The sequence below is a fragment of the Diadema antillarum genome, unplaced genomic scaffold (genome assembly GCF_040938485.1).
Source record: "Diadema antillarum isolate AM-2024a unplaced genomic scaffold, OU_Dant_1.0 scf00000145, whole genome shotgun sequence".
Taxonomy (NCBI): domain Eukaryota; kingdom Metazoa; phylum Echinodermata; class Echinoidea; order Diadematoida; family Diadematidae; genus Diadema; species Diadema antillarum.
Window position 1 is genome coordinate 1,181,333 of NW_027271034.1, and position 27,633 is coordinate 1,208,965.

At 37.0% G+C, this 27,633-nt stretch overlaps 2 protein-coding genes across 2 annotated transcripts; both read left to right on the plus strand.

Annotated features, from left to right (window-relative positions):
* The first annotated feature begins 709 nt into the window (after positions 1–709).
* Positions 710–6,836, plus strand: LOC139721518 (sulfotransferase 1A1-like). The gene is made up of 7 exons (XM_071632833.1): positions 710–807; positions 2,824–3,002; positions 3,633–3,892; positions 4,444–4,555; positions 5,258–5,358; positions 5,907–6,087; positions 6,282–6,836. The coding sequence occupies exons 2-7, from the start codon at positions 2,849–2,851 to the stop codon at positions 6,389–6,391; spliced, it is 918 nt and encodes a 305-aa protein (XP_071488934.1). The 5' UTR covers positions 710–807; positions 2,824–2,848; the 3' UTR covers positions 6,392–6,836.
* Positions 6,837–22,167: 15,331 nt separating this feature from the next.
* LOC139721519 (sulfotransferase 1A1-like) lies at positions 22,168–25,389 on the plus strand. Its single transcript, XM_071632834.1, has 4 exons — positions 22,168–22,557; positions 22,944–23,044; positions 23,907–24,087; positions 24,383–25,389. The coding sequence occupies exons 1-4, from the start codon at positions 22,347–22,349 to the stop codon at positions 24,490–24,492; spliced, it is 603 nt and encodes a 200-aa protein (XP_071488935.1). The 5' UTR covers positions 22,168–22,346; the 3' UTR covers positions 24,493–25,389.
* The last annotated feature ends 2,244 nt before the right edge of the window (positions 25,390–27,633 follow it).

Genomic DNA, 27,633 nt, shown 5'->3' on the forward strand with positions numbered 1-27,633 from the left:
CCAATATGACACTGTCTGAAGATTTAATGATGGCTCACATTTCTACAAGCTTATTGTGCTTTACGTGGGTCTCTCTTTTCCAATAACGCCATTGTTTCGAACAATTACTTCCATAAGTTAATATGCTAACTTATTATTGTAATACATTGCACGTTTTGTTTTCTTTTACTCTGTATCAATAACTGTATGTGTTATTGGAAATAAGATTTCATTTGAATTGACTGTCGCTGATACTGAACATCAAAGTCATCATATCCTATAATTGATTTAACTCATATCATGTCATAAACGCTGCAATGACTGTTATGGAAGGAATTCAGTCTTAAGCGTGTTTTCTTTTTCTTTTTAATCTAAACCCTTCTTAATTATAGATCTTTATCTCTTTAATTCATCGATTTGGGCTTGACTTGCCAAAATCCTGAGCATACTATCATGTGATAAGACTTACTCCGTTGCTTTTAAGCCACTGCTGGTTCTTCTTCTTCTTCTTCTTCTTCTCCTTCTTTTTTTTTATGTTGAAACTACGTGTGGATGTGTATAGAGCGGATCGTCAGTAGCATGACAAGATCAGCATACGAAAAGGTGGTGCTACACTGGAGAAGAAAAGTAGAGAGATAATAGCCTGCGAGTTGGTGTTTGTTTTATTTCGGGCAGTGGTAGCACTGCGTAGAGATTTTCATATTTAGTGTGTTTGTTTTTACAAAAGCATCACAATCAGAGATCAATGCGGATGTGCATGCACGTACAGTAAGTGCTGAACGGCTTTTCGTTCATCTCTCGGCTCTTTCAGTTTACTCATCACATTTGGTAAGTATCATACAATGTAGTTCCACCGAATATCCGCCAGCATCTTCCCGAATGAAGGACGCAGGTTTCCATAGAAAAAGGAAACTCAAACTTGCTGCCGCCAAATCGTGAATGGGTTTCCTCTACCGATGTATGTGTTCACCTAACGGCAGGGAATGAAACCCTCAGTCATTGACGAAAATTATATTCATGTAGATGCACCAATTTACACAAAATATGGTATTTCTTGCTTTTCATTTCGTTCTTGACAATGCCCTAAACTGTGCATGTCTCTGAACAGATTTCTTCAAAGTTGGAGAAAAAACCTTGTGACACAAAGTAGCTCAGCCTGTTGCATATAGTACATAGCGTTGGTCGTCATTAACAGAACTGTATTTTGTTAATTTTATGATAAAATAGTACTTTACTTTGATGAAACTGTTGTGTGAATATTCTAAAATGCAACACTTTTTGAGTGACTTTAGATAAACAAAATACAAACTGAATGTCTTATTTACGTCTTTTTATTTTTCTTGTTATGGATAGTGTGGATGGGTATGTCCCTATTTCAGGAGCACTTTTTATCTAGGTGATCAAATCTGAACTTGCCATTAATCAAGGTCCACCCCTTAAGGTCATAATTTTTTTTTTCCAATACATCTCTTAAGACATTGCTATCGATTCGGAGCAATAAATCAACTGTATAGGCACTATGGCTATAGGTCAGATTTTACTACAGTTATAAAGTATGAATTTTCGTCGAGTTGACTTAATTGACCTGTGTTGGATTTACTGTTCTTTCAAGGAAATGTTGATCAGTAATTTCTAATGCGACAATAGTGTATGCTCACTTATAGGCCTACTTGCCGCGTATGCAGTCTTAGCAATAATGATCAAAGTCCAAGTAGACAGGTTCTTGAATGAACAATGATGCAGCTCTTTTTAGGTCAAACCTGATCGTTGATGCAAGTCTTTACATATTATATTTCTTTACTACCTTTGCAGTATACATGTGTACTTAGTCTCTCAAATCTACACACAGGAAGCGATTATAGCTTCTCATTGATTTCCAGCTTAATGGTTGTGCGTGTATACGAAAATGAGAATTATATGTATTACCATTTTCGCAAACTGCTTATCAGGTTTAACCACATCGATGGGTTTAACTCCCATCCAACTTCTTCGCTTAACAACACAAAATCATATAAGATAGAGTCATCTCTTGATCCTCCGTGACCGTGAATTAATATCCGAACATTCACGTTTGATCCTGAGAAAGAAGTATGACCAGACTAATCTTCTCGATATGGTTTCTTCCGGAAGATATTTGCTTCCTAATAAAAACACTAGTGCAACACATCAACTTTTGAGGCAACGATGCGTGCGCCGAATATAAAAGTACACTGAAGAATAATGACGAAGCATTTTGAAACATGTCATTTCATTCTATATAACTACCGTGCATTGCGAGCATCAAAATTACCTTCTATCCCGAAACTTCGATCCCGTTCTCTGACCAGCCACGTATATTCTCCTATTTAACTTGTATGATGTTGTTCAGCGCCGTTTAACCAAATTGTAGGCCTAGATAATTGTGGTTATGCTGAACGTAGGTTAACTCTATAAAGACCAAGGGGGCATTTGTATTCCTACCACATTTTCGTTTCCACAAAAAGCAATACATGGTGACTACTCTGCAAAAGTTTGTTTCTTCTTTTCCATTTTTGGTTTAAAAAAAGAAATGATAATCAAGTTTCTATCATTGCAACTGATTGACAAGTTTCTACCAGTAGTGAACAACATAGTCGTTAAAGTTATAGTATGCAAACATTAATGAAATGATAATGAAGCTTGTGGTCATATAAATGACTCAGTAGATTTTGTTAAGATAAACGAGCATTTTACAGATGAAACGCTTTTGCAAAATTACATGCTTGCAGTAAACATACTCTAGATGACTGCGGTAGATTGCCATGAACCGACATACTTGATACAGAGTAAGCAGAACTCCTTTGTTCTCTATCCATGTGATTTCAGAATCGACACGTGCAACTCAGTGAAAATGACCGAGGCTTCGAACAGAGCGTACGTTATGGGTCACCACGAATACAAAGGGATCTGGTACCCGAATATTGTGGTGGACTCCAGCATCGAAGCTTTGCAGACGTTTGAAGTTCGCCCAGACGATGTGTGGGTCGTAACCTATCCCAAAGCAGGTGGAACAATTAAGTTCTTGACGTTTGAAATTAGGCGACCAATGCCATCTAAACAGACTAAAAAAGGTGGTCTATTTGAAATTTCCTCCTCTTGTGTAATATAATGCATACACTGTATCTTGACAAGTCTACAATGCCTTTAAGTCTCTTTTTTATTGCAAGGAGTAAGTAGAGTATGACTTTTGTTTCATTTAATGTTCGACATCGATTTGTCCTTCCCATCTTTAACTGTTTCAGATTAAGGGCTTCCTTTCTGAAGGGGAAGGATCCATGGCGTAGTGCTCCCTTGTGATATCTGCATGCTAAGTCAATATTCTACCCACAAACATAATCATAATCCTCATATCAAACTAAACCTAAAAACCCTATCACAACCCGAACCCTTATCACCCTAAATCCTTGGAGAAAACAAGACCGGAGCAATTGTCGCAGGAGCAAATGTCGTGTCACCGGCGATAAAACAGCTTTACAAGGAAAACAATAAGAAGCATGTATGAAAGTACACACACACACACACACACACACACACACTATGAGTCTATATGACTTTGTATACAATGTTACGAAATTCCTTTACGTAAGAACGTGCAGCTAATCCAAAGACCAAATGCCCTAATATTTAACTGGCAGGAACCCATTGGATGTTGGAAATTGTTGGTCTCATCCTCTCGGACGGCTACCCACAGAAAATTGACCGCTCTTCCAGCTCTACTCTGATTGAAATGATCGACCTGGACCAAAAACTGCCATTCACTAAGGAGGAGGAAGAACAGAATCCTCCAGACATGACACCATTTATGGAGAAGATAAAGAAAGCGCCCTCACCGAGAGTCATCCAAACCCACCTCAGACTGAAATACATGCCACAGAACGTGCTGAAAAAAGCTAAGGTGTGTTATATTTTCTCACGATATTTCACACCTGAAAGTGCTCTTTACAATTGACCATGATGATAAGCATTACGGACTACATCACACTGTAAAAATCAGATACAAAAACTATGTTGGAACAAATTCATGGTCAACAAGAAACGCGGGTTTTAACACGAATAATTAGGACCTACTATGCTAAGTTCAAGGTCTTCCCCATATTCTCTAGAAGACACCGGCTACAATAAACGCATTGGCGTATAAATCAGTGTGTTTGTACTGTATGAGTTTCACAGTCCAATATCTCATGAAACGTGTATGCTCGACTAACACCCCTGTTTACTCGGATGTCATAGAATAGCTCGTAAATGGTTTTGGCAACAGATCACAATCGTATCAGTACAAGAACGTCTATGTTATATTGCTCGAAACTCGCTACTTATATATCTAGCTATATAGACAATATTGCTTCCTTAGAATGATCACTTATAATTTGTCACACCATGTTTCATTATAATCAGACACGAACCACAGTTGCAAGTGATATCCTGACCTCATTTTCTTCTATAAAGGTGATATACGTTGGTCGCAACCCGAAGGACACTGCCGTCTCGTGGTTCAAGTTTCTTAAAGATGACGTTCCCCTCACCTGGGAATCTGTCGTTCATCAAGCTATGGATGGAAGTCAGTGTTTAACATCTCTATTTCTTATCACAGAAAATAATCTGAACAAAAATCAGATGTTAAACAAAACGTCTGAATACCAGTGCAATGAGTTTCTTTCAAATTTTTAGCATTCTTGCAATGTTCATAATGAATGTTATGACAACATGAATTTTGATAGTGTATAGTATGATAATGGACAAGATTCTTGACATCCAGTCCCCATCCAGGCAAAGAGCCAGAGTTTGAATTCCAGTACTTTCGTCCTTTTTGGACAAGATGTTTTGAAGATGTTCCTCTATAGACCCACGTGTAAAAACGGGGTACCTTGTAATGCTCTGTTATATAGGGTAATAATGATCGCAGGCCCCTCTGCATGGTAGCATAGAAAAGGTTACCCTCAACAAAATTTGACCAAGACTTTTATGATGATGCACCGAGACACCTGGTGTTGTTGTTTTTGCACGCGTGATGATGATCACTACATATCCTCAACAATTATGTTGGTAAAGATTATATATTACGAGAACAGCGCAGTCAATACTAGTGTGAACAAGAGTTGACGTAAGAACAGAGCAGCATGTAATATCAGAGACATACCATCCCATACCTCAACAAAAAGGAGTCCTACGGTGCCTATATTTGAATAAATGTGTACTAGCAATACACGCTTGCTTCATCTATCGAATCATAAAATATCCCTTTTCCCTTTATCAATATCAGCCATTGAGTACGGACCTTGGGCAGACCATGTCAAGGAATTCTGGGAAATCCGTCAACACTACGAGAATCTCCTCATCGTGTTCTACGAAGACATCCTGCGGGTATGAGTATCTGTCCGTTGATAGTGAAGAGCAATGCAAATGTGGTTGGCCGGGGGCTGGGGAGCAATTCAAGCATTCAAAAATTATAACCATTTTGTAAAAAGTGCACTTTTTGTATTTTGCTCATATTGAATAAAATCGTATTTTGTCATCTTGGTATAATACTTCTTCCATTTAGGGTTTCTCATTTTTTGAGACTTTTTGTACTCATATTTCCAGTGCCCTGACAGGGTACATCATATTGGGAGGATTCAAAATTACTGAATCCTTCAAAGAGGGGTATATGTATTTTATTCCGATAAAGGGTATTTTAATGACTCCTTGTTATTGGTCTCGTAAAACCTCAACGTGAATATAAAAAGAAGAACTTTTATGGGATTATTGGTCTCGTAAAATCTCAACTAATTTGACGCTACAATATTCCATTTCATTCATTTCATTTCACTTCTTTCATTCCTAGAAGAACGAGCCGTCAGCATTTCCACGTTTTTCTAAAACAAAGCAGATCACGATGCAATATCGCGTTGTTTGTTTGTTTGTTTTTTAAGGATCCAGTGAAACACATCCGTATGGTAGCAGAACACATAGGACGTCCACTGTCAGAAGAACTGTTACAGCGAGTTGTCGAGAACAGCTCCTTGTCAGGAATGCGAAAGACCTACGAGAAGAGAGCTAAACAACTCAAGGAACCAGGGGCCGAGTTAGCTAGACTAAAATTCATCTCTAAAGGTAATCTGTGACGTTCAGGATCTCTCTTGTTTCAACGGAAAAAAATGTTCGCATACATGTATGTCAGTGTTATTTCACGATGTAACCAGAGGGGTTGATTCCATGGGTGCCACTTGATGTAAAAAGTGCGAAGGTATGATAGGCTAAAATAATATGACGTTATCTTTACAAGTTTACATCTTTATTCCACACAGGAAAGACGGGACAATGGAAGAACTATTTTACCGTGGCGCAGAACGAGATTTTTGACGAGTACTTCCGGAAGGAAATGGAGGGAGTTGATATCGAGATCCCATTTGAATAAGATCATAATTTTGTCAACGTCAAAGTTCTGGTTGGCAGTTCACGCGCGGACAACAACGAACATTGTACCAGCGAAAGAATTAAGAAATTTGCTGCGATCACTACCGAACGGTCACTGAAACGTGCCTAAAGGCTTTCTGTAATTCAATTTACAAGACAAATCTTACCTAACACACAAACACAATCTGTCGTAGGCCTATTTAAAGTGAGCATTGTTATTATTACCCTTGGATTTTTCACTTGTGCACTAGAATGACAGAATAATTTGTCTCGAGGTAAAATTTGATTTGATGAGATTTGATTTGATTTGATGGTTTTTGTATCATCGTCACACATGCATAATGCAAATTATCATGTGATCGCAAAGAGAACGATTCTTTTTTTGACACAAATATAATTGTGCTAAGCAAGTTGCAGCGCGAGACATTTCATAAACACAAGGGCTGCAACTTAAGCAAAAGCTCGATGTGCTTACAGTTCTCGTATAGCAATAGTAATGGTAGTAGTAGTAGTAGTAGTAGTAGTAGTAGTAGTAATAATAATAATAACACCACCAACAACAATGATAATGCATATGATAACTATAAGAACAAAAAATTAGGATTGATTAGGCAGATGAGTTTTCTACAATAATTTAAAATTATCAACAATTTCAGCAATTCGGATATAAAGAGGGATTTTGTTCCAAAGAGATTGAGAAATAACAGAAAAAGCCCTGTCACCAAAACGGGTACAGGTGCGGGGACCATGCATGGTTGCAGAGTGGAGGAAGAACAGAGAGAACAGGTTAAGTGGAGGAGCGGAGAGAAATCAAGTCTTTGAGATAAGATGGGGCAAGATTATTACATACAGAGTATCTTATAAGCAATGAGAAGGATTTTAAAGGTGATACGCTGATGTATGCAGGTATGGGGAGGCGGTGGAGGGATTGGAGAACTAGAGTAACGAGGTCAAATCTTTTTGTAAGAGTCACGATAAGCGTACGGCAGCTGTGAGAAGATACAAACGCATGACTAAGATGTTCAGTGGAAGACTGATCCAACAATTAAATGCGGATTTTACCAATTTTACAAATACCCCAAGCAGCAGAACGACATGAGTTTTTGATGTGTTGTTGAAAGTTCAGATGCTTATCTACAACAACTCCGATATCTCTGACGGACTGAGAGACGGAGATAGTACTATCTTCATAAGAAATTTATGTGAGAGAATTTTCCACTTGTAATTTCGCCAGTATTAAATTGGCAAGTTCTACGTGTAATGTGCTTACGTTGTCTGAATGAATCTTTCATGAAGGCGTTTCTACTTTTTCCAATGTTGTGTTATGCATGAGGTAACTACTTTGCCATTACCGTACCACCATAATCTGTATCTATTTTTTTTTTGGACAAAAATCATATCATTCAACATATTGGTCCGAACCCAAACAAATCACTTACAAAGTAAGCACATTTATGTGTTTCTGTGTATTTTTATGTGGAAGCATGCATCTGTTGAGTACAATTATTGAATGACCCAGCTGATGGAATCTGAAGGTTATGACTCAGATTGGTCATGATCGAAGCGTCCCCAAACAAGGCTGAATAGCAATACCAATGCAGATTACAGGAACTTTGGCTTGTTAAATCAATGAACTGTCCTTAATATTAGAATGTGAGTATCGTGGATTATTACATAAATGAAAACACAATGATACATTTAATGTCGCTTATTACTATACATGTATAGTTAAATGCTAATAAAGTATTGATTTTCATTTCATGTGTCTATTGTATTTAGATGATGTCTGCTGTTTCTCCGCACCTTGAAGTAAATTTCTTATTAAGTTATGTACATTACCTTTTCGGCCTAATCTTTCAGTTGCATATATTCGCGAATTGTTCTCGAGAAAACGTGATCAAGGAATGGACATTGGTATAGCTGCGTTCATAGAAACAGAACTGATAGGTAGATGCAGTGATACGTTTGGCATATCTGTATCTCCTTATACTTGACAAGTCTGATTTCTGTTTTTTTTTTTTTTAATTTTATATGGTTCAGGTTGTTAGATGTCTATAAGACAGTGCTTTCCGGTATAATATCACGTGCTGCAAAAGACAAAACTCTGAAATTGCCTTAAAGTGTATTTTAGATAAATCTATTATTTTGTTATCTATTACAAATTAATTACTGTTTATAATGATATCATGTTATTTATTAATCATGTTTTGAGTGATCCGTACAAGCCCCGCTTTTTAGTGGACCACTCTTTTTCCATACCTTCTTTATTGTTATCCTTCAAAGCATGCATAGGTATTCTTATCTATACTGCTTGTCATCTTAACTATGCCATTCATTTTTCGTTTGGTATTTCTTTTTCCTTGATTGAAATTAATCAAACAATGGGATTGTTTTACACATGCTTTATATCATATCATATTTTGTTTCACTCCTTGTTGGATAGAAAATTAAAACCGAATTGGACTCGAACTCAAATTGTGCCACTTATCACGTCGTGGTGTAAGGCAATAAAAGATCTATCTTTGGCTTGTAAAATATGTGTGTGTGTGTGTGTATGTGTGTGAATGTGTGTGTATGTGTGTGTGTGTGTATATCACGTCACCTTGGCGATAGATTTTTGTTCCAATTAGTCATCACTGTCTAGTCGTGGAAAAGAGTCAAGTTGTAGAGTAAATCACTATGATAGCCTTTTAACGTATACACGCATACGACTTTCAAAAATATTCTCAGATGAATAACCGCCAATTTTTCCAGGCTTTTTTTTTATAACCCTATGCGATGATGGAGAGTCTCAGTCAAATGTTGTGCCATTGAATGTCTCCATACTATTGAGTTTTTATGTGATTATGTGCTCATGTTGTCTTAATTACGATGTACTTTTTAATAAAGACAATTCTACTTGATTTTTCAATGTCTTTGATAACGTTATAAATGTTGTGTCATATCACATCATATTATCATAATCAATGCTATATATACAAAGCTTGATGATATCCACTTCTAAGCTTTGATAAGTATGAGTGTATTCATACATGTGTTTCTGTGTGCTTGTTGATCCAGCCATGGACTCTGAAGCTGATGACTCGGATTCAGTCTTTAGCGTGGTTATTATTGAGTCTGTTATATCACCGGCTGAACCAATGTTAATTACTGGAACATTGGCTCTCTGAATCCATCAAATGTCATTAATCAGGCTGTCATTTTCATAAATTATCAGATTTATGAAGAGACATTATTATTGATAGAATATAATTATATATATATATATATATTTGATATATATATATATATACCTTGATATTGATTGATGCAACATTCGTCTAGATTTATGAAAATTTGTGAAGTGGCTTAGGAAAAGAATCATAGCGTCATCATTCAAGGTTGTATGTGAAGTTGTTTCGTCTCTCTTGAGCCAAAGACACGAAGATGAAATTTGATTTTGATTTTTTATTTTGATTTATTTTATTTCTGAATTTCTTTTTCATACATAAATGAAATACTTGAGCACAGTATAATTTGAATCTGACAGTTAAACCAAAGATCGTACGATCTTTGATTACACAGATGATAAATTCAAATATCTAACTTTTTTAACACAATGCAAAATGAAAACAAACAGGCATTAATTTATGCATATATTTATGCAAACACATTAACACATCCCGTGTATCTGTCATTCAAAGACAAATCAAGCAACTCTGGATGAAACAGAAATACAGGAGACCATCATCATAAGCAAACGCTTGACGAGGACAATGGCCTCAGAAATAATGGTCTAACAAAATAATACATAGTAAGAATATGATATTCCTGGGCTGTCAACCCAAACCAAATATAAACAGGGGCCGCGGAGCCACTTGATATCATGGGACTGAAACAGGGTTAAAGGACAAGTCCACCTTCATATACGTGTGGATTTAGAGAATGCAGCAATTTTGTAGAACACATCTTCATTGAAAGTTTGGGGAAAATCAGACAATCCATTCAAATGTTATGCATTTTTTAAGTATCTTCACAGACACTGCTGGATGAGAAGACTACTATAGTGTATGATGTCATATGCGTACAACGATATAAGGAAAAAAAGAGAATTTCACAAAATGTTACTTTTTTTAAAAAGTGCACATTTCCTCGACTCGTCATTGACGTATATGTTAAGGGTAACATTATTCCCCTTGCCTTCTGAAAGAGGGAAGTCAAGTGTGCTTTTATTATGCGAGAAAAGGGAAGATATCTTGAATTTTCCTTACATTTTCTTTATATCGTTGTACACATGTGACATCACAAGCTGTAGCAGTCTTCTCATCCAGCAGTGACTAAGTAGGAACTGCTGGCTATCTTTGTTCCCAATTGTTTGTTTGTTTGTTTGTTTGTTTGTTTTTAACCACGTGTAGACGTATATATAGGGTGGAGGTTCAGCAAATCAAACGGCAATGCTGAGCTGAAAACGAAAAGTATCATAGCGCTATATAGTGTTTGTTTTATTGTGAGCAGTATAGCACCACGTGCAGTTTAGATGTATGCGTGTTTGTTTTTATCAAAGCAGAGACTATAAAATCAAAGATCAATGTGGAAGTGTAATATGTGCATGCATGTACAGTAAGTGCTGAACGGCTATTCGTTCATCTCTCGGGTCTTTCAGTTAATACTCATCACATCTTGTACTGGTAAGTATCATACAATGTAGTTCCACCGAATATCCGCTCGAATCTTCCCGAATGAAGGATGCAGGTTTCCATATTAGAAGAAGGAAAATCAAACTTGCTGCCGCCAAATCGTGAATGGGTTCCCTCTACCGATGTATGTGTTCACACACGGTACCTCAAAGAGTCTCATAATGGTAGGGAATGGCACCCTCAGCCTATGACGAAAATGACATTCGAAGTATAAGGTGTACCAGTTTACACGAACTCCTATTGCTTTTCATTTCGTTCCTGACAACGCCCTGAAACTGTGCATGTCTCTGAGCAAGGAAGAAATTATCATTGTGATTAATGGTTGTAATAATTGTGTATATCTCAGTCCGTTTCACTGTTTCCACCTGTCGTTCAAAGTTGGGGGGGGGGGGGAATGATAGTAGCTCCGCCTGTTGCATATAGTATTGCCTAGCGACGGTCTTAAAGAACTGTATTTGTCAATTTTATGATAAAATAGTAATTTACATTGACGAAACTGTTGTGTGAATATTTCAAATACAACACTTTTTAATGACTTTGTGTTAACTGAATACAAACCGATTTTCTTGAGATACATTTCGTTTTGTTATTTTTTTATTTTTGTATGGATAGTCTTATACAATGATCGTAGTACTGGACCTATATTTTACTACATGTGTATATATAGTGTATTTGCGAGCGTTAATAATGGCGTGTGGTTATTAGTTAGCTCCAAGCAATGAGTTGGCAAAAGCCTGGTGCCCTACACACAAAGTCATGCAGGCAGACATTAGGGCCGATTGTCGCCAATTACTGATTGAACGCATAATGCATTGAATACGTGCTAATCCGTCATCTCAAATAACATACAGTTTGAGTCAGGGCGCATCTATACCGTGAATCTGTAGGAACGATATCAAATGTACATGTCCCTCCTTCATGAGCACTAGCTGTCAGGGTCATCAAATCTGCACCTGTCATTATTCAAGGTCCACCCCTCAAGGTTATAAAAAATGTTTCCAGTACATTTCGTAAGACATTGCTATCGATTCGAACAATTGTAACTCTACGCCCTATGGATTAGCTTATATTGTACTACAAAATTAGAAAGCAAGAATTTCGTCGAGTTGACTTAAATGGCCTTCGTATATAGGATTTATTTTTTCTTTCAAGGAAATGTTGATCAGTTGCTCATATTTTGTAATGCAACAAAAGTGTATATCTGCTCACGTACTTGTCGCGTATATAGACAGTCTCAGCAATAACGATCAAAGTCCATGTACACAGGTCCTTGTGTATATGAACAATGCGTCGGTGTTTTCACGAACCGACGCTATTTCGTTTTTGAGCGAAAATGCAATTCTGAGAAAATCGCGTTTAAAGATCTCACAAGTTTCAGACAACGTTTTCAATGACTTTTCCTGTCTTGTGTGTGAAAATTTTGACAGGGTGATGAGAGTGGAAGTTGTTCTTCCTATCCATAGTGTAATTTTAGTGTGAATTCAAAAAATTTACGATATTTCTGTCTTCAAACTCACTGCGTCGGTTCGTAAATCCATCGTTCTTGCGCGCACCATAGGTTATGTACTTAAGCGCGGGTCTCACGAACCGACGCGACGTAAGTTGTATTACGCCGGTTCGTGAGACCCGCGCTGTAGGGCCTGTACAATAGGTAACGTGCAATACGCGTGTATTTACGAACCGTCGCTATTTCATTTTCGTATGTGTTTACATACAAATACTATTAGGGCTATACCTGCTTATCAACAATAACCTTATTAATTGAAATTAATTGTCATGTAATGATTGTTGTGATGATTACAATACATTTAGTGATAATTAAGATGATAATATAAGCCAGTTTCTCTTAATTGTTCTAAAAAGAGTGTTGTCATTGTTTTCATCTTCATTTAGTACACGCACGTATTGTTATGATAGCTCTGGTTGATCGTTCCAAAGATTTCTTTGCCCCCCCTTTTTTTGTGGATATATTATCATTTAACACTTTTGCATGTGGACATCTATCATTTGGTAATACATTTACTCGGTATACTGTGTTTCATATTTTTTACTTTTTACTGTTTTTAAAAACTTTTTTAACTTACTTTTTTATTTTTTTCACATTATTTTTAATTCAAATTCAGTTCACTTCTTTCATAACAATTATGAATGTTTGTTCTAAGATGAAGGATACCGCTAAATCTTGGGAAAAAGACGTGCCAGTCAGTAGTAATTACTTATATTTACTCATCTTTCATACTCATGCATGCACTCTGTTATTTCTTTCTCTGAAATAATCTATTAATTTCTTTATTTCTTATTATTCCACATGTGACATTTACTTTGTCACAATTTTTATCAGTGTCATTATTGTCATTTGGCTCGCATGCGAATTCACTCATAATTCCTCATTTTCCATCTTTCTCTTTCCTGCTCAACAGATTCTATGATAGCTGCACCTGATCATATAAAAACATAAAACTCATCCTGCATGCACTCTTCGAAACTGATAAACTCCTAAAAATACATAAATATCAACACTATCAGAATTTCAAGCTTCATTTTAAATATATAATAATGGTCATGTTTTATTATGCCTTTTGCAGCAATGTATTGAAGAGGTACATTATGTAATCGAAGAAACATAGGTCCTCAATAAAATATCAAATTTGAATTATTCAGAGATGAGTGATGACAATGGGAGGGATAACAATTGTGGAAGAGCTCCATAAATCAATACATATCTAATGGCAAATGGAGATGGAATCAAGATTCAAGAATATGTGTAATTCAAGTTCATTATTATATCAGTTCTTGTGTGTTCACAAAAAGAGGAACACAGTTCGAACATGCACACCAAATCTTACATCGTACATTTACATCTATAGAGTGCGGACGGAACATATACAAGAGAAAGAATAACATTCTCAAATTAATATATCAAGCATAACTATGTATATGAACACACAAAGATGTTGCTGCATATGCATGAAGCTTGAGAGTGCTGCAACACCCATATGCTCAGATAAAAACTTGATGTATATCATACAAAAGAGAAGAGGTACTGCATGTACATGTAGTTACACTATTCACAGGACAGTAGAGAAAAAGCACGAGAGAGAGAAGGAAATGGGTGTCTAAAATAGGTCGATGTAAGGAGTGCCAAGCCAATTAAGTCTCTAATAGAAGTCATACATATATAAGGAAACAAATTAATCACAACATAAATGATCGTGCTCATGTTAACCAATAATTAGCATCTAAAAATGTATGTAGAAAGCCCATAATATCAGCCTTTCGCCCCGTAGGCTTGTTACATATGAGAAGAGAGAAATTTTGGCCGACCCCCCCCCCCCCTCCCTGTGAATCCTTAATCCACCAGTACTATAAACACATTCTGAGAATGTGTTTTAGTACATGTACTAGCAAATTCACAAGAGGGGTGGGGAAATTCGGCCAAAATTGTGTGTGGCTAAAATAATTAAAAAGAAAGGTCATCAGCAAAACAACGGGGTGGATGCAGACGAATTTTCATGTGATGACTAAAAAAAAAAATGCAGCTAAAGGAAAAAAAAAGACGGCGGAGAGGGGCCAAGGCTAATTTGACTCCCCTTCCCCCCCCCCCCACCAAAAAACAAACAAACAAACAAACACCACTGTTTTACAGCACCTTTAAAGGACTCTTAATTTTTTGTTTGTTAAAAACAAACGTCTCGAAGTAAAGAATTCCATACTGTAGGCGAAATGTAGACCGATACAGTGTATAAAGTGTACATCCCAAGCTATCAAAGAAAAAAAAAACAGATTATGAATATCATTTAAAGTAAGAATTTCAGTGTGTTTAATCATCTTTAGTTGAGTTGCACATGACATGTACATATTTAATAAGAGCAGTAAACTTCGAAGCGCCCCCAAGCCCTTCTATACTTAATTATTCATGTGTAAAGGTAGCGCCAGGGCACTCCGGTGGTTTAGTGGTTATGACGCTGGTCTAGTAATCCAGAGGTCGTGGGTTCGAATCCTGCTTGGGCTGCCTGTGATTTTTTTTTTTCACAGCAGCCTACAAACTGCACACTGCAGTTGCGTGCGTTACTACGGATGGAGACATATGAATAATCTATTATTTTGATATACAATGTTTGACATCCTTATTGCAATCACTTTCTTTAATTGTAAATTTAGAGACATAATGAATTATTATTAAAAGAAATCATATTTCTGTATTTTGTTGTCAGTTTGCATGGGAACATACACGTATCATAATTTAAAATTTTAGTTTAATAAAGAACATCTTATAACAGAACTGTCTAGTGATGGTTGAATAATTATGTCAATTTGTTATAAGTCCTATCAGTTACATGGAGTGCATGTTCCCATGTTTATAAGAATCATACGTGACACATTCAAAGTGGGTTGAAGACAACAAAATAATAAATAAAAGAATAAAGGAGAATAGAACTTAATCTGATTACAGCATCATCTAAATATTGCCAATGTGCACTTAGAAATCTATCAAGATTTATCACAAGGTTATGATTACCACACAAAACCTTCAAGATTTATTATCATGAAATACATACCAATGAACACTTTAAAAAATCTAACATTCCATATCCACATGAAGCTTTCCTTGATATAAATGTCTCTCTGTAGTGTTATTAAAGTGTAGCAAAATTGCAATTACGACATCACAGAATGGAATGCATTGTTTTTACCTTCAATCTTAGGATCTCCTTTCATGTTTCCACTTTACAATCACATTTCACTGTAGATATACCGTCCTTATGTTGTCGCCCTTCATCCCAATTTCTCCCTTCTATCCTATCTGTAGATTGTCTTCTTTCCTAAGCCATTGTATTCACATTCCTTGATGATCAGCACGATGCTGTACTTTTTTCTTCTTCTCTGAAACAGTCCAGCTCTTCGCTACTGCATGGCATCAGTCATCTGAAAGAAAAGACAGAAATTAAGAACTTTCGATTAAAATCAAACATCATGATACAAGATACAACTTTCATTTTGAGAAAAAGAAATCAGCCAACTAAACTGCAGTTGAAATTATTTTGCTCTATTTATATTAAACATAAAACAAAACGGTATACAGGATCAAAGAATGTCAAAAGAAATACTGCTGTTCGTCTTTGATGCATATTCAAATTGTCTCGCCTTTTACATATTTTAATGATGCAAGATCTTATGTCTAGCACTTAGTAAGTCTCATGTAGAATTTAAATTATTATTCACATGAATAAATCTACATGTCCTTGTAAACAAGGCATTGCTTTGAAAAAGCTGAATATTACTAACTGCATTTGGGAAACAGTCTACGACAATCAAACTTGTTTATTATCAGAGACTTTAACATCTTAATTAGACCTAGACTCTACATTACCATTGTATTCACATCCGTTGGTGATGTACACGACCCTGTACTTTTCCTTTTCTTTTCTGAGACAGTCCAGTTCTTCGCTACTACATGGCACCAGTCATCTGAAAGAAAAGAAAGAAATTAAGAACTTTTGATTAAAATCAAACATCATGGTACAAGATACAACTTTACTTTTGAGAAGAAAAAAAATCAGCCAACAAAACTGAAGTTGAAATTATTTTGCTCTATCTATATTAAACATAAAACAAAATGGTAGGCCTATGCAGGATCAAAGAATGTCAAAAAATGCTGCTGTTCGTATTTGATGCATATTCAAATTGTCTCGTCATTTATATATTTCATCACTTTATTGATATACAAATCGAACAAAGGAATACATAAATACAAAACATAAAAGCCCAGGACATAACTGGATGAACAGAATAAGCAGGGCATATACATAAATATCACACAATGTTACAGAAGATTTACGAACATAAATACACATAACTTTGACAGAATCCTACACATATTCAAAGTGTGAAAAATATTGTATAAGCAGGCAAAAGGATAAGATATGAGAGAAGAAATTTTACTGATGCAAGATATTATGTTTAGCACTTAGTAAGTCTCATGTAGATATTGAATTATCATTCACATGAATATAAATCTACATGTATTTGTAAACAAGGCATTGCATTGAAATAGCTGAATATTACTACATGTACCTGCATTTGGGAAACAGTCTATGACAATCAAACCTGTTTCTTATCAGAGACTGTAACATCTTAATTAGACCTAGACTCTACATTATCATTCAGCTTTTAAAGGTATTAATAACCATTCACCTATAAAACACTGGCATTGTCATGTGCATCATATTTCTTTGATACTGCACATATTTTCATGAAGTCTGTGCAAGAATGCAAATGAAACACGTCTGCTGTTTGGTATTTATGAAAAAAAAAAAAATCACTAACCCGGAAGTCCTTGGCCTTAGGAATAACACGTGGCGAGTTAGTAGGAATTGACGTTAAAATAGAATAAGAATAGATCTACTAAATAGGCCTTTGCCTCATGAATGTCTGGTCTAATTATAGACTAAGTGAAGTCTAGACCTTTCACTTTTAAGTTACCAGTGGTACACAGAATTTATATTATAGATCTAGACTACATCTAGATCTAGACATCTAATACTATTAGATCTTGGCAACTTTTGTCTTTGTGACACGAATTTAACACGTCACGGATGATATTGCGGCGATATCCAACAGGATGACAGTACCACTATTACTGAATCAGTAAGTTGACATAGATAACTAACATCAACTTGTTAACGTACGTTAGAGATGGCACCATATACAATATAAACCGGTGACACTGACACTGACAGATCTAACGACTACGTTTAGACTAACGTTAAAGAGTTAGACTCGCCATCTCAGTAAGTCGGCCAAAGACAAAGTCAATACAGGGCTAAGTCAGTGTTACTGTTATGTTAGGCCTAACAAACGTAAACGGTTACTCGGTTAGGTTAGGTTTACCAGGACTCAAGAGTCCTGGTTAAATCAGTCGAGGGACATTTCTTAGAAGTCCTTCGATTCCAAGAATAAAAAGGGTGAAAGAACAAAGGGAAAAAGGAAAGAAGAAAGGACAAAAGATTATGTATGGCTGCTGTGGAAATCGACAGCGCTACTGTATCACTACCGGTATCAATCACGCGTAAATATGTAAACGCCATTTGGTTGGGCCGCATTCACAAGTTTTAGGGAAAAAAAGCACCACCGCTGTGCTTCAAAGGTACTCCACTCGAACTAACGTTAGACATAATGTCACATATCTACACACATATTTTTATACGGTACTAGGGCTGAATTCACAAGTATACTATAACACTTCACTGTACAGGAAAGCCACCTAACCTGTAGAGTACTACTCGTTGGACGTAGTGTTTAGGTAGTATCACTAGACCACATACTGTCATAGATGACATCTACACCAACGCTGCACACTGGCACTGGTCCGACGGTCCCTGACCAGGAAAAATCACTGTTGGACACTGACCAGTAACTTTTTCAGGAATGGACCAGTAAAAATTGGGGGAAAAAATGGGTGGACTCTACCTACTATCACCACTAGTCTAGATGTAGATCTAGAGCTAGACTATACATGTAGACTCTGTGTTAATTTGACTTGGTCTTAGACTTCAGCTGATCTTAGTTTTAGTAACTGGTATTACAAGTAAAGTCTTAACTTAGACTTAATAGTTAAACTTGAAAGTTCAAAGTCTAACATGTCTAACTTTATTCTTTACTCTTCCTTTGAGTTTTACTTTTAGACTTTTTACTTTTTTTTTTTAGTTTAGTAGGCCTACTTTGTCAATCTCATGATTTCATTTTCAACTCAAGTCAAGGCATAGCCATGAGTGTCTTCGAGACTTTGACATCTTGCATGTCTTGCACACAGACGTTACGACTACAGTACTCAGTAGTGAGTCTCAGAAGTAACGACATAAGTTGAAAAGAAACTATAAATAATATGATTTGGGATCTAATTTGAAATTGGATGGCGTTTACAGACTAGGCTTCATAAGCGATTGAATACATGGGACTACACTCTACCGCTTGTAGTCCAACTGAAACTGTTATTTTGAGCATGATTTTAATAGGATTATAGCTTACCATTCACTTCACTCGTGGACAGTGGGCTGGCTTAGGTCGTCATTCATCTTTCAGAAGGTTTGGTTCTCACTCTGAGATCTGGATTAGGGCCAAAACCTAATTCTAGGCCAGTAAGTTGAACAAAGCTCAAAATAATGCAACTGCGACGGTTCGTAAAACCCGCATTGCTCTTCACCCTAGCAATTCGGGTTTCACGAACCGGCGTATCTTTACTGCGTCGGTTCGTGAAACCCCTTTTTCTCAATTTCTCGATATTTCGGGTACCGTCGTTTTTTTCTTTCTTTGATAAAATTAAGAATAATTAATTTTGTGATCTAGAATTTTGGGATTTGGTAGAGTTTTGAAAGCACTTTCATTTGGTACCAATATCTCGATTTTGAAAATTTTGACCAAAATCGAAATAGCGTCGGTTCGTGAAAACACCGACGAATGATGCTGCTTTTTAGGTCAAACCTGATAATTTGTTGATGCAAGTCCTCTATATACGCACCTTTGCAGTATCCATGCATACTTGTCTCCAAAATCCATATACAGAAAGCGATCGGAGCTTCTCAGGGACTTCCTTTTTAAAAATTGTGCATGTATACGAAAATGAAAATTACATGCATCCAGTGCTCACCGCTTAAAAGGGAGGGGTCGGGAGACAAGTTTTTCTCCCGTTTAAGCGGTGCTCCCGCTTAAACGATCGCCGGTATTGGCCCGTGCAAACCACACAACATGAAGCCCAGTATATTATAGGGCATTACCCTAAACCATGCCCAGTTGTATTACCATTTTCGCAAACTGCTAATCACGTTTAACCACATCGATGGGTTTAACTCCCAACTTCTCCGCTTACCAACACAAACTCCGGTGAGATAGAGTCATCTCTAGATCCTTCGTGACCGTGAATTAATATCCGAACATTCACGTTAGGTGCTGAGAAATAAGAATGACCGGACTCATCTTCTCGATATGGTTACTTCTGGAGAATATTTGCTTCCCAACAAATTCCAGTGTCTACTTATCAACTTTTGAGGCAAGTGTGTGTCGAATATAAAGCTACACTAAATATTATAGTTCTCCTTCGAACTGAATGATTCCATGAGGTTAACCAAAGTAATGACTATGTATACACTGAGTCTCATGTCGAGGTGACTACTTTGCGAAAGTTTGTTTCTTTTTCCCTTTTTTATAATTCTTTTTGATAAAACAAGTTCCTAGCAGTATTGAACAACATTAATTGTCGTTAAAGTTATAAATGAAATATGTATATTGATACTGAAGCCTTTGATTATCTTATCTAATAAGTACTATACGCGAAGATAAACAAGCATTTTCTAGATCTCTTTTGCGAAATATGCTTGCAGTAAACATACTCTAGATGATCGCGGTAGATTGCCATGAACCTACATACTGTCAGCAGAACTCCTATTCTATTATGTTCTCTATACACGTGATTTCAGAATCTACAAGTGCAACTCAGTGAGAATGACCGAGGCTTCGAACCTACCGTCCCTCATGGGTCACCACGAATACGAAGGGATTCATTACCCAAATATTGTGGTGGACTCTTGCGTCGACACTTTGAAGTCGTTTGAAGTACGCCCAGACGATGCGTGGGTCGTAACCTATCCCAAAGCAGGTGGGGAAATTGAATTCCTTGACGTTTGAATTTAGGTGACAATGGCATTTTAACAGATTAAACAAATGTTATCTGCAACAAATAACAAAAAACGAATCTTTCTCTTGTTTAATCTTGCATTGCCTATCTTGATAAGTCTACAATGCCTTTATACTCTCTCTTCGCCAGGAGTCGGTGCAGTATCACTCTTGTTTTATTTCTATTGCTTGTCTTCGATTTCACATTCCCGTCTTTCTATAACCGTTTCATATTAAGGGCTTCTTATCTGAAGAGATTAGAAGCACATGCACATGTATTATATATATATATAAATATATATATATGTATTATATATATAATATATATATATATATATATTTATATATATATATATATATTATATATATATATTATATTATATGGATATATATATATATGATATATATTATATGTATATATATATATATATATATATATATTATATATATATAATATCGACTTTGTATACAATGTCACTAAATTTCTTTACTTTAAACGTGGGGCTTCAATCCAAAGACGAAATAATGCCCTAATATTCAATTGCCAGGAACCCATTGGATGTTGGAAATTGTTGGTCTCATCCTTTCGGACGGCTACCCAGAGAAGATTGACCGCTCTTCAGCTCTACTTTGATTGAAATGATCGACCTGGACCAGAAACTGCCGTACACTAAAGAGGAGGAAGAACAGAATCCTCCAGATATGACACCATTCATGGAGAAGATAAAGAAAGCGCCCTCACCGAGAGTCATCCAAACCCATCTCAGACTGAAATACATGCCCAAAGACTTGCTGAAGAAAGCTAAGGTTTGTTATATTGTCTCACGATATCTCACACCTGTAAACGCTCTTTACGATGGACCATGATGATAACAAAAATGGTAACCATTTCGGACTATTATCACACTGCAAAGATCACATATAAAATTATGTTGGAACAAATCCCTTGTCAACAACAACAGAAAAAAAAATCGCTGGGTTTAACACGAATAAGTTATCATGCTTAGTTCAAGTCTTCCCCATTTCCCCAGCAGAAATCGACTACAATAAACGGATTGGCGTGTAGATCAGTGTGTTTGCACTGTAGAGTACACAGTCGAATGTGTTGTTCGGAAGGCAATGGTTCAGGGCATTAATCTCATGTAACCTGTTTACTCGGGGTCATCCCACGAGACCGACACCCACAAGTCATACAGCCCACGAGTTCGACATTGAAAACAGGTCCATGAGTCATTACAGCTCACGAGTCATACAGCCTATGAGTTCGACACTAGGTAAAACAGCCCACGATACAACACAGTGCTTAATGTGTCGGTCTCGTGGGCCTTGTTAGCTTATAGTGTCACAATCATGGGCTGTATCAATCACGAGCTGTATAACTCGTGAGCTGTATAACTCGTGGGCGGTATATGACTAATGGGCTGTGTGACTCGTGGGCTGTATGACTCGTGGGTGTCGGTCTCGTGACGTGCAACCGTTTACTTGACTAACATGCATGTTACTTCGGATGTCATAGAATAGCTCGTTAATGGTTTTGGCAACAGTCATAATCATATCAGTTCATGAACGCCTAAAGACCCATATTGCTCGTAACTCGCTACTATAGCTACAATGATCGCTTACATAATCTGTCACGCCATGTTTCATTATAATTATACACGAACTATATTTGCAAGTGAAATCCCAACCTCATTTTCTTCTATGAAGGTGATATACGTTGGTCGCAACCCGAAGGACACTGCCGTCTCGTGGTTCAAGTTTCATAAAGATGAGCGGGTCCCCAACAAATGGGAAACTGTCTTCCAGCAGTCTATGGATGGAAGTCAGTCTTAACTACACTATCTCTATTTCTTATTACAGAAAATGACTCTAAACAAACATCCGATATTAAGCAAAGCATCCAAATACCAGTGAGTTTCTTTCACATTTTTTTTTTCAGCACTCTTGCTATGTTCATAGTGAATGTTATTGCAGCATGATAAGATTCAGTATGGTATGATTGTGGACAAGATTTCTGACTTTCAGACAAAGGGTCAGAGTTTGAATACCAGTGCTTTCATCCTTGGACAAGATGTTTTGACATACCATTTCTTACCTCAACAAAACACAGACCTATACGATGCCTATAGTATTTTGAATCCTCAGCATTTCAAGCTTGCTTCATCTATCAAACTCATGAAGTGTCCACTTTCACTTTGTTACCACCAGCTATTGATTACGGACCTTGGGCACACCATGTCAAAGAATTCTTGGAAATCCGCCATCACTACGAGAACCTCCTTATCGTGTTCTACGAAGATATCTTGCGGGTATGTGAGGATTTGTGTATTGATATAAAGTGTAATGCAAAGGCGGTGCAACGCGGGGTGGGGACCAATTTGAAATATGAAAATATTATTCCTATTTTCTTGGTGAAAAGTCATTCGTACAAACAGGCATCTTGGTTTTTAAGATTCACTGGGATAAGCATCTGTGATGTAATGATTATTCGTGTAATCCTTATAAATGCTGAACATCCACCTAACGGCAAAAGTGGAATTTGGAAGTGGTACAATACATTCGATGCAAAAATAAGGAAATCGATGCTTTCCCAAGTGTTAATTGACTGATCATTCTGGTAATTTGTCTACGCAGGTTTATTCTTTGTTTGAAAAGGTTTGATGAATATCCTGAAATGTACGTAAAGCTTATGCACTATGTCTCTCTGAAAACGAGTGAAGTGCCCCTAACCTACTGAGAAAAAAAAAGGCAGATCATTCGTACCAATGTGCCCATGAGGTAACTCCGAACTGGCTTATTGATTACGGTCTCCGCCGCAGAGTTTATGAGCAGGCTATTGCTTACAACCTCTTGATTTTATTTGAAATGAAAAAAAAAATGAAATGAAATTTGTGTGTATTAAAGATAGTACATTTTGTTAAAGAATATCAACGTGAGTATTGATAAAGAACTTTTGCGGGATTATTCTCCCAAAACCTTTAATAACTAATTTGACCCCATAATTCCGCTTTTCATTCATGGGAATACCATCCTTCAGCGTTGCCAAAAACAAAGCATGTTAATTCATAACCACAATAAACAAAGTTAAGGGAAATAGGACATCGTGACTGACACTGTGCAGTGTTGTGTTGTTTATATGTTTGTTTGTTTTGCTTGTTTGTTTTGAATAAGGATCCAGCGAAGCACGTCCGAATGGTAGCAGAACACATAGGACGCCCACTGTCAGAAGAACTGTTACAGCGAGTTGTCGAGAACAGCTCCTTGTCAGGAATGCGAAAGACCTACGAAAAGAGAGCTAAGCAACTCAAGGATCCTGTGGCCGAGTTAGCTAAGCTAACATTCATCTCTAAAGGTAATTTGCGGCGTTCAGGGTCTCTCTTTTTTCGACTGAAGAAATGTTCGCATACATGCATGTCAGTGTTAATTTCACGATGTAACCAGAGGGGTTGATTGCATGGATGCCACTTGATGTAAAAAGTGCGAACGTGTTACTTTCACCTATAGGACGTTATCTTTACAAGATTTATGTTGGACAGTATGAGTGTTGGACAGTATGAGCGATACCACACTTGGAGGCGGTAACAAAATAAAGGGCTGTAAATGATTGTGTACTAGTCAAGTCACGTTTCATCTTCTTTCCTTCACAGGAAAGACGGGACAATGGAAGAACCATTTTACCGTGGCGCAGAACGAGATTTTTGACGAGTACTTCCGGAAGGAAATGAAGGGAGTTGATATCGAGATCCCATTTGAATAAGATCATAATTTTGTCAACGTCGAAGTTCTGGTAGGCAGTTCACGCGCGGACAACAACGAACATTGTACCAGCTAAAGAAAGAAATTTGCTGCGATCACTACCGAACGGTCACTGAAACGTGCTTAAAGGCTTTCTGTAATTCAATTTACAAGACAAATCTTACCTAACACACAAGCACAATCTGTCGTAGGCCTATTTAAAGTGAGCATTGTTATTATTACACTTGGATTTTTCACTTGTGCACTAGAATGACAGAATAATTTGTCTCGAGGTAAAATTTGATTTGATGAGATTTGATATGATTTTATTTGATGGTTTCTGTGTATCAGCGTCACACATCGTCGCACATCGTCACACAATACAATGGGATCGTATATTGAGGAAAGTGGAAAGAACTGGAAGAAGTGTTCCATCCTAGCCAGAGACTCTGGGAAAACCTTCAACCTAGACCTGGGGCAATACTCACTTTCCTCAATATATATACGATCCCATTCTCTCAGATCGGCGTGCGCCAGCTACGTCGGCTTGTGGGAAGTCCTTCTCACATCAACAGCGCTCGATCTGAAGAAGCCTGCAGATCCAGCAGGCGAAAGTCTTATCAAGTAAAGGTAATTTCCACTGACTGTGATAAAACGAACGTTCATCCAGTTGATTTTCCAATCAGGTGAATCTCTTCAACATGTTGTAGAGTTATCCAAGGCCTTTGCCAGTTTTGCATCGTACCATGGGCATGTTGACATAATAATAGGGTCCATATACAGTGGTGTTCAAAGCGTTGAAATATTCTTCAACGCAGTAACTGTCATCTCTGTTGTAGGCATTTTTGTACAAGTCTATACGACGTTGAATATTGTCTTTCAGTTTTTGTACCACTTGCAATTTTTCGACAATGTAATATCAAAATAATGGCAATGTCTACATATTTTAATGTGCTTACGTTGTCTATATGAATTTTTGATGAAGGCATATCTACTTTTTCCAATATTGTGTTATGCATGAGTAACTGCTTTGTCATTAGCCTAGCTGCCATCATATACCTCTATCTATTTTTCTTATATGATCATATCTACTCAACATATTGCTGCAAACCAAAACGAATCACTTACAAAGTAGGTCCCTAAGCATATTTTTTTTTGTGTTTCTGCGTATATAAAAAATGTGCGAGCATCTGTTGAGTACAATTGAGCCCTGGAATCTGAAGGTTGTTACACGGATTAGTCATGATGGAAACAAGGTTGAATAGCAACACCAATGTAAATTACAAGAACTTTGGCATGTTAAATCAATTAACTGTAATTTATTAGAATGCACTGTACTTAAAAATAATTACTATGATGTATATCTATTTCATATTTTGAGTGATCCGTGTATTACAAGCTTAGCTTTTTAGTTGACTACTCTTTTTCCATACCTACTTTACTGTTATTCTTCAAAGCATGCACAGATGTATACGACTCTTATCATAATTATCTTATACTAAGTGATTCCACTTTTCGTTTTGTATTTTTCCTTGATTGAAATAAATGAACAATAAAATTGCTTAACGCATGCTTTTTATTATGTTATATTTTGTTTCTCTCCTTATTGGATGGAAAATAAATACTGCATTGAACTTGAACTTGAACTTGAATTGTGCGACTTATCACGTGGTGTAAGGCAATAAACAATCTATATCTCCTGCTTGTACAATATAAATGTATGCGTATGTGTTTGTGTATATGTTAGAGGTGTATGTGTGTGTGAATGTGTGTGTGTGTGTGTGTGTGTTAGGGTGTGTTTTTGTGTGTATGTGTATGTGCGTGTGTGTTATGGTGTGTTTGTTTGTGTGTGTGTGTGTGTGTGTGTGTGTGTGTGTTTAATAAGACCTACTTGCCCATAATGTCCAATGCAATAGTGCTGACACAATGAACATACCGGAAGGGCACATCACAGTAGAAATCCGTCCTTATTGTCATTCAGACATTTTTTTTTTCATGCTGCCGGTGATTTCATGTGTGGTGAAAGAGCTTGGAGCGGAAGTCACGAGAGTTAAGTAAACCTTCACGCCATGTTAAGTTTAAGTTCGTGAATAAACAAAACTAGAATGATAACTGTTCTATCAAAGTTACACATTAAATGAGAAAGTGATCGAATTCTATAGCTTTTACATGCTTTATGACATGATGGATCACTGATATTGTTTGCAACCTCATATTCAAATTAGACGAAACGATGCCATTGGATCATAAATCTTCCTTTTTTTACAAAAAGAATCTTGCCCATAACGATTTTATAGCAACGATTTTATTTTGTACACTTTTCATTAAAAAATAATGAAATTAAATCCGATTTTGCTTGAACTTCGCTGACGCGTTCTACTACTAATAATAATATATTCCTGCATTCCCACAGTCCACATGTATATTCAGGTTGCCTTCCCCTTTAACTAGTCTTATTTATATTTTGAAGAGAACCTCGTTGATGGTTATGATTTAATGGGTGCACGTCACGAGACCGACACCCACGAGTCATACAGCCCACGAGTCATACAGCTCACGTCATACAGCCCATTAGTTCGACACTAAGCTAACAAGGCCCACGAGACCGACACATTAAGCCCCGTGTTGTATCTGTCTAACTCGTGGGCTGTTTTTACCTAGTGTCGAACTCATGGGCTTTATTTGCCTAGTGTCGAACTAATGGGCTGTATGACTCGTGAGCTGTATGACTCATGAACCTGTTTTCATTGTCGAACTCGTGGGCTGTATGACTCGTGGGTGTCGGTCTAGTGGGATGACCCCGATTTGATTTGTACGATCGGAGAAATAAAGTAAGCTCAATATACTGAAACTTGAACCAACAGCTGAGGGGCGCCAGCCGCATAGTTTTTCCATGCTATATACATGATTTTAATTTCTTAATTCAGCTTTAATGCGTACCTTTAAGCTACATTGTTTGAAGTATACAATGTCATGTAGATGATTGTTGTAGCGCGTTGTACTAAGATTGACCTATCACCGTACACGCAGCGGAGACAAGTACAATTGTACTCATGTTGCGTTTATCAAAGGCGATCGTACGCGATAATATCAGTGCAATGAATGAGCCGGTTCGGTGAGCGTGATAGCTTCCATTAGGAGGGTGAAATATTCAGCAGATCAG

Excerpts from the sequence above, each read along its gene's own strand:
- LOC139721518 (XM_071632833.1), top strand. The coding sequence starts at position 2,849 with ATGACCGAGGCTTCGAACAGAGCGTACGTTATGGGTCACCACGAATAC. Across the intron at positions 4,556-5,257 it reads TCATCAAGCTATGGATGGAA|CCATTGAGTACGGACCTTGG; the intron begins GTCAGTGTTTAA and ends TATCAATATCAG. Across the intron at positions 6,088-6,281 it reads ACTAAAATTCATCTCTAAAG|GAAAGACGGGACAATGGAAG; the intron begins GTAATCTGTGAC and ends TATTCCACACAG.
- LOC139721519 (XM_071632834.1), top strand. The coding sequence starts at position 22,347 with ATGATCGCTTACATAATCTGTCACGCCATGTTTCATTATAATTATACA. Across the intron at positions 22,558-22,943 it reads CCAGCAGTCTATGGATGGAA|CTATTGATTACGGACCTTGG; the intron begins GTCAGTCTTAAC and ends TGTTACCACCAG. Across the intron at positions 23,045-23,906 it reads TCTACGAAGATATCTTGCGG|GATCCAGCGAAGCACGTCCG; the intron begins GTATGTGAGGAT and ends GTTTTGAATAAG.